This window comes from Eretmochelys imbricata, chromosome 1 (assembly GCF_965152235.1).
Source record: "Eretmochelys imbricata isolate rEreImb1 chromosome 1, rEreImb1.hap1, whole genome shotgun sequence".
NCBI lineage: Eukaryota > Metazoa > Chordata > Testudines > Cheloniidae > Eretmochelys > Eretmochelys imbricata.
The window spans coordinates 205937528-205945085 of record NC_135572.1 but is presented as its reverse complement, the minus strand read 5'-3'; the positions used below and the strand labels follow the sequence as shown (position 1 = coordinate 205945085).

The following is a 7558-nucleotide window of genomic DNA, read 5'->3' as shown; positions in this document are numbered from 1 at the left end:
TGTAGATATTTTGGATTCACAAGTGGCTAAGTACACAGGCCGTGCAGGTATCATGGGAGTTCGCAATGTAAATGCAAGAGGAATAGTGAGTGCATACCATGGTATTTCTAACTACTAAGCAGAAGTGAGTTTACTGGGATGTGTTCTTCATTTTGGGAGGGGACACTGATACAGTGAATTTGCTTGTTAGTATTTTCTAAGCTCCAGACTAACACGGCTACCCCTTTGATTCTAAGCTTCTTTGGTTGTTCCCAGAGAAGAGATTAGAGTTAAAGCTAAGTTTTAACAGTGCAGTTCCACACTTTCAATCTTCAGTCTTTCCAACATTGGGGGGGGGTTGTAGGAGTTTCATTTTAAAAACTGCACCATTCTTAAGTTTCAGTGCCATGTACACTCAGCCTTCACTCCATTTTAGGATTAGCATTAAAAGTTTAAAGCATTGTTCAGGTTGGAATTCTGAGGCATTTGCAAAGCCATCCTGAGAACTCATTGATTCTACTCTTCCCTGTGGGGCTTGTTTTGTACTCTGCTTAGCTTCCCCTTCACCCCCCTCCCCCAATTCTTTAACTAACCCCTGCCCTGTACAACTCCCAGCCCCATTCCCCCCAACCAAACAACCCACCCCCCCCATACGTGCCAAGCCATGGCTACCTTTACCAGTTCATTCCAACTGAATTAAGTATGTTAAATATTGGTTATTTCTACTTCAGACTGAACTTCAGAATTCTCTTTAAATATGGACTCTAATCTTGAGCTCCCAGCTATCTGGGGTGTAGCTAGCAGCTCAGCATTGTTTATAAATATCAAAAAATTTCAGTACAGGGGCCATTAAAAAGCTGAACGGGAAAAATTCTGGGATCCAAGATCCTGAGGTAGTTCCTTCCCTCCACAAAGGAAGGTGAAAGCCCCGTTGTTTAGGTCATTTAAAGTGGATGTGGCTGGGTATGATCTCTCTCATTTCATCAGATGCAGAGATAAGGCTCCAGGGAGTTACCTTGGTAACATACTTTGCAATTCTCTGCCACCTTTCGTTTAAAGAGATTTGTCCCTTTTTGTAGATGGGCAGTAGACAGTGAAGTGGTTACACAGCAAGTCATGCTTAGAACCCAGATCCCTCCTCCCCTCCCCCATGGGCAGTTTTCTTTCCAGTTCTTAGTGCACTGTACAGAAGTCCATGTTGAACTCCTCAGGCATGAGCCCTGAACTTCAGCGGACCCTCCCTGCCCCATGAAGCATTTTTCTGGACTTACAGGGAGGATCTCAAGAGGCAGAGTCTGGAAGCAGCAGCTTGCAGTGACTGGGAAAGGCTGTTTGAATTCTAGTGAGGAGAGTGGGGAGTACATTGGGCAATTAGCAGAAACAAACCATGAATGAAGAAAATCAAGAGGTAGAGTTCCCCTTAGGGATTTTGTTTTGGGGTTGGGTGGGGAGAAGAGAAGCAAGCTGCCCCATACAGACATTGCACATGCAGCTTTAGCTCCATCACCGTTTCATACAAATTGCTCGGTGCTTGTCAAGCGGAAGGAACTAGATTCCATTGTGATAGAGCTGCAATGCAGGTTCATGTGCATTAACTGCAGGTTTCCCTGTTTCTCTTAATGACCCTCCTTCACATGCCATAAATCCACAGCTTCCACTCTTAAGTACTAAGGTTTGTGCATTAGCACATCATTACAGAAAGAGTCCTAGGGAGGAATTCACTACCGAGGTCAGCCAGCATGAGCTGGTGAATCAAAACAAGAAGCCAATGTTCCCGCTGCAGTAAAAGATGGTTTTAGAATTGTATAAAAATGCAGAAAATCTTTGCAGTCCTTCCACGACAAGATGTGGTGGCTTGGCAGGGTGATGTCTCTTCGGTCACTAAGCTTGACCAGGGAGGAGAGCTTGACAAGAGGCTTCATTCATAGTCTCAATAAAAAAAAAAAGCAGCCATGAAAGCTGCTCCAATTATATTGGGAGAGGGGGAAAAGGAGGAAGATGCAAGGTGACTTTTTGACTTAGGTGATCCCCAAAGAGTTTTATGAACCACATAGGTTTGTAATTCAGATTCCTGACAGGAAGCTAACGGTTACAGAGCGGAATTTAAAATATGGTGGCAACAGGTGCCAGCGTAGAATTGCTCCAGTAGAGAAGCTGAGTTGCTTGGATCATGGCGGATCAGAACACATCAGGAGCAAACGTCTGGAGCTCTATGGGTTTTGAACACTCTTATCCATACGCTGCTGTGATACAGGCACTATTTGAGACAGCAGATGTACAATACACACAAGAAGCATCCTGTTATAATCCATCTTTATTTGTAAAAATCCAAATATAAAATCTTAACATTTCTCTCCTTTTTAAAAAAAAAAGGCACATAAAAACTACTCCTGCCTTTCATCGCCGTAGACTGATATGTCAAAGAAACTCCCTCCCCCTTTCTCCGCCAGTCCACGTTTCTTCAGGTTCACTTTGTTCTTCATTTCGTTCCTTTCAGGGCACAACTCTGCATTCAAATGCTGAAAGTACACATACACTGGGGAGATTGAGGGCTGTGCTGTGCACGGAATGTGGTTTTGCAGTTGAATTAGTAGTATGTTTCCTTTTCCACCCAACCTACAAAAAGAGAGAAAGAAAGAACTAAGTCAATCTCATGAAGCAGCTTAGCTTGTCCATTAAACTTCTGAACGCAGTAGCACAAATGAATGTCAGTACAAGACTAAGTGACCTTGCTGTAATGGAAAGTCTTTCAAAATACGTGATGACTTGCAATTTTCAAACTGCTCTGACTTCCCTGAGCTAGACAAACATGAACCATTATTTTCTAGTAGTGTGGAAATACCCCCCCCCATCTCTTTCCTTTCCCTGGGAGCATTTCATAATCTGAACATATTAAGAACTCAGATATTAGAGAGATTAAAGTCACAGTAGTAAGTCTTCAGGGTAGTTCTTACACCCTTTGCAGTTCACTGCCCTTCATGCTGTTTAGCTAGAACAAGGATTTTTTTTTTTTTAGGTGGGGGGGGCAGCATTGGCAAGAGGGGGAACAAAATACTGAATCAGAACTTTATTTGTTAGTGAGGACACCAGAACAGTGATAAGGGACAAATTCAGATGAATTTTGCCTATGGCACATTCACACACAGGAAGAACTGGGCTTCAAGACTAAGTATCACTATTCAATTGGTATTGTCCCTAATTTGAGTCTGATCACATTTTATAATTACTGTAATCTCATTTTAAAGACATGAAGTGACAGTGTAACTCCGAAATTTCAACCCCTATATGCAATGGGATATATGTGAAATGGCAACTGTGGATTCCCTCTCCAGCATTGCAACGTTGTGCCCTGATGCCCAGAGACTAAGAACACACTGCTCAACAGTGCTGGGATTTGTACTGCATATGTAACAGTGCTCAGTTCACTGGAACCATATCTTCTTACCTCCAGGGCTGCGTCTGATTATTAGTTTTCTGACTTCATCATACACGAAGATAAGGAGAGAGTATGGGAAGGCACAGAACCACCAGGTTGGTCTGTTTCGGGGAAAGGAGACATGAGTAAGAATACAGACAGTATATTGCAGAAAGATTCGTTAACTGGCATTTGGCAGCAGATCTTTGCATTTATGCGACGAATTGTGTAGATCACTGAATGAAGCAAGTCCAGACCTGCCAATACAGCAGCTTCTGCAAGGGGCTCTGCTGAACCAAGAATCACCACTGAGTTTTCCCACAGAAAAAACTCATCTGATCCCAGATAAAAGATGCCAACGAAAGATTCTGCTGCACCTTTGTCCCATTTAGTACTAGCTCCTCCCACCCCACCACACTGATCTAGGAAGATTTCCTTCCAAGCACAGGTAACCTTTGAACCTATAACCTTCTGAATCCAAGCTATCACTGCACAAGCCAAATCACATGGGAGACTATCACATCTAGGAGCTGCAGAAGTGATACCAGTGCCTCAGCATCACACTGGGTGACACCGTACTGCTGGGAATGCCAGCTTTTGTAGATTTAAAAGTCCCAGTTATTTTCTCATTGAGACTACATGGGGTAATTGTAAGTGGTGGTTTAGTTTTGGAGAAATTCAACTTCATTCTGCTGCTAAATTCCCCATTCTGGTTTCAGTCAGATACAGGATATATTTTCCACTTCCTGCCTTGATGCCACAACCCACCGCAGCAGAGGGCGGCACTTCAGCAACTGGGGAAGGGAGTTCTACAGACTGACAAGTCACCCATAGTACCTTTCATCTGAGGATCTCAAAGCACTAACTATTTTGGATAGAGGAGCTATTCCCCTTCCTGCACATGAATAAACTCTACTAGTGTAACTGCAGGCACCCTAGGGAGTTGTGCTGCTTAACTACGCTGGCATAGGTGAATTGGTACAACTTGTGTGTAGGCAAGCCCTGTGCCTTGAAGAGATTCCTTCATCATGGTCACCTGCCAAGGGGGTGGGGAGGGAGGAAGAGAGAGATTGATTGATTTCTCATGGGCAAGGCAAGCTAAGCAGAGAGACTTCTGGTGGGTGACTTAAGAGGTCATTCTCCAATCTCGACCCAGTGGAGAGTTCCAAAGCTACATTTTACAAGCTACTCAAACTCTTGGGAGAGAGTCCATTTATGCAATCACATCTTAGCAATAAGTTTGTTCTCTTGCAACTGTTGGGGAGTAACCGTGAGCTGAAATATCAAGACATGACTTACTTCAGTGGAAACATCCTTAAGGCGACATCCATGCCAGGACAATAAGAGAGGAAGGCAGCCAGGGCAGTCTCCTCAAAGAGACCAAATATTAAGATCTTGTTCCTAGGAAAGACAGAAAAGTTAGTGCCAAGGCATCTTCCTCACCAAACATGCAGATTTTCACTGGGGAAATCTGATTTGCTAGGACATTCTTTGTACAAAACAGTTATGGAATTATACCCTCTTTATTTCACCCTTCTCTTCACATGGCCTTCACAACGCAGATAATATTTGAGACTGGGTTATTTTCAGATGTTCTTACAGCCAAGGATCAGAGAAAATCAGTTGTCCACCTAATCACATCTTGTCTGATCACAGAGAACTGTGGATTGCTCACAAGCCATAAGCTTCTCTACTTGACCCATTAATGCACCTAATCAGCACTACGCCACTATTAATGCACCTAATTTAAATTGTCTGGTGCTTGTTGAGATACACTTCCATATAATGCTGGGCCGCTCTGCTATAGCGGCATACGGACTCCTCCTTAAAACCTTTCCATCCCACACAACTTACTTCATCCCCTGCTGAAAGACTGAATTCCTTCTGGTCTTACAGATGACCAAGTCTGCCCACTGCACTACCACAATGCTGACAAAGAAGGCTGTGTGGCAAGTGAACTCCACAATTTTCCTCTGTTCGTAGGTCTGGAAATGAGAAGGAAGAGCGTTAGTTCTTATACATTCACCTTATCCATTCCATGTGCAGATCTACCTGTATCCCAATGCAGGATATGAACATTAGTAATTTGGCTTGCAGCCCCCTTGCTGTGCTCAAACTTACCCACTGCTGCCCATAGCTGTCTTCCAGATCATTCACCCACCGGTCATCCCATTTCACTCTGATCCCTAACAAGGAGGAGGGCAAGAACCCATTCTCTGCTAGGATTACAAAGTACGTGAAGAAGCCTCCAAGGGCCTGGATCATACCTGATTGGATTAGAAAGTGACAAATAAAGCTATGCAATCTGTGAAACATGGTCATGAGAAGTGATTTGCTAGACATGAGTTGTCTCTTACATGGACATTAATTTCCTCATTTACCTGACCCCTCACTACGGGAAATTTGCATTTCTGTAGTTAGAAGATTTTGTTCCTTTGACCACCATCCAACATCTGTTCCTTCCCCCTCCCCAAGGAAAATGTCTCCAATTTTGTATTGTTACCCATGTTCCATACTTTACTGTAAAGGCCCGAAACTCTGGATCAGGGACACAGGATAAAAACACCCATTTTAAGCCTCATCCCATGTTCCCCACAAACAGCTACATTTATGAAGCTTCAAGGTCTGCTGCAATTAACCACCCTGTGAACTGTAGCACATCTTTGTACTTCCTTTCATCCAGCCTCTAATGATATGTGTACAGGGGTATACTGGAGAGAATCTTTTACTTCTAATTAAACTAACAATGGGTTCTATGTTCCTCCAAACAAGTCTGAACCCAAGGAGAACTAGTTGGCTGCCAGCTACTTAGCAGTGCTGTGTAATTAAATAAAATTACTGTGAAAGTGATTCAGTGGATGAAGTAAGCTGCACAAGCCACCATGTGCAATTGCCTGGAGGTCTCTTAAAAAGCTTGAATTTCCAGCTTCCCAAATACAATATGGCCTACATGGCCAAAAGCCTGTACGCTACAAAAACATGGTAGCAGCTACAGCCCTAGACTGATTGCACAATCCTCCTTGAGGCCAAGCCAGCCTCAGTGCCGAGCACAGTCCCAATGAATGAAACGAAGCAGCATCTTACCAATCTGCCCATAGGCCATACTGATCAGTCTCTCGTTCACTAGCTTGTCCGTTTTGGGGTTTCTGGGCTGTCTCTTCATGATATCACTCTCAGCTTGCTCATATGCCAAGGAGATAGCAGGAACCTTTGGGGTGGAGGATAAGAGTTGGCATTCTAGGGAGCTTTGAAAACAACAAGCTTTTCTATTTTCAAAAAGGAGTGGACGGCTTCCCCTCTGTCCCATTATAGCAGGGGTGGGCAAACTTTTGGCCCGAGGGCCACATCCAGGTAGCGAAACTGTATGGAGGGCTGGGTACGGAAGGCTGTGCCTCCCCAAACAGCCTGGCCCCCGCCCCCTACCACTTTCCACCCCCGACTGCCCCCCTCAGACCCCCCAACCCACCCACCCCCCCTGCTCCTTGTCCCCTGACCACCCACCCCTAACTGCACGCCTGGCTCCCTGTCCCCTAACTCCTATCCATCCTCCCGCCCCCTGACAGGCCCCCTGGGACTCCCATTCCCTAATCCAACCCCCCTGCTCTGTCTCCTGACTGACCCCCATCCCAAACCTCTGCCCCATCCAACCGCCCCCTGCTCCCTGTCCTGACTGCCCCCCAGAACTCCCTGCCCCTTATCCAACCCCTGCTCCCTTACCATGCCGCTCAGAGCGGCAGGATCTCGCAGTCACGCTGCCGCGCTCCCCAGCGGGAGCGGTGGACCAGAGTGCTGGCGGTGTGGTGATGACCTGATGCTGTGGGGGTAGTGGGGACAGCAAGGGAGGGGCTGGGGACTAGCCTCCCCAGCTGAGAGCTCAGGGGCAGGGCAGGATGGTCCTGTGGGCCGGATGTGGCCCGCGGGCTGTAGTTTGCCCACCTCTGCATTATAGTGACCAAGAAACATACAGGCCTGTTGCCAAATAATGAAGTTAGATTGAGGGCCTATATGTAGTACCTTGCCCTTCTATTGGTCCTTAGAGAGGATCAAAAAACACTCTGTAAGCCATCAAGCTTTGATTCTCAGGAGACAGGTAAACTGGGCTATGGAAAAAGAGTATCTAGTGACCAGCTATGTTACAGGGCTAAGAAACAAGCTGGTTCCATA

The 7558-nt window shown here is 45.5% G+C and overlaps 1 protein-coding gene across 1 annotated transcript in view; it reads right to left on the bottom strand.

Moving 5' to 3' along the window:
* Positions 1 to 2275: 2275 nt before the first annotated feature.
* Positions 2276 to 7558, bottom strand: part of ATP1A1 (ATPase Na+/K+ transporting subunit alpha 1) — a 31809-nt gene continuing 26526 nt past the window's right edge. The window contains exons 18-23 of the mRNA XM_077822757.1: positions 6479 to 6602; positions 5516 to 5661; positions 5249 to 5379; positions 4694 to 4795; positions 3425 to 3516; positions 2276 to 2595 (exon numbers count right to left, since the gene is read on the bottom strand). Coding sequence (XP_077678883.1) covers positions 2567 to 2595; positions 3425 to 3516; positions 4694 to 4795; positions 5249 to 5379; positions 5516 to 5661; positions 6479 to 6602 — 624 coding nt within the window. The 3' untranslated portion in view covers positions 2276 to 2566. The remainder of the gene's footprint in view (positions 2596 to 3424; positions 3517 to 4693; positions 4796 to 5248; positions 5380 to 5515; positions 5662 to 6478; positions 6603 to 7558) is intronic.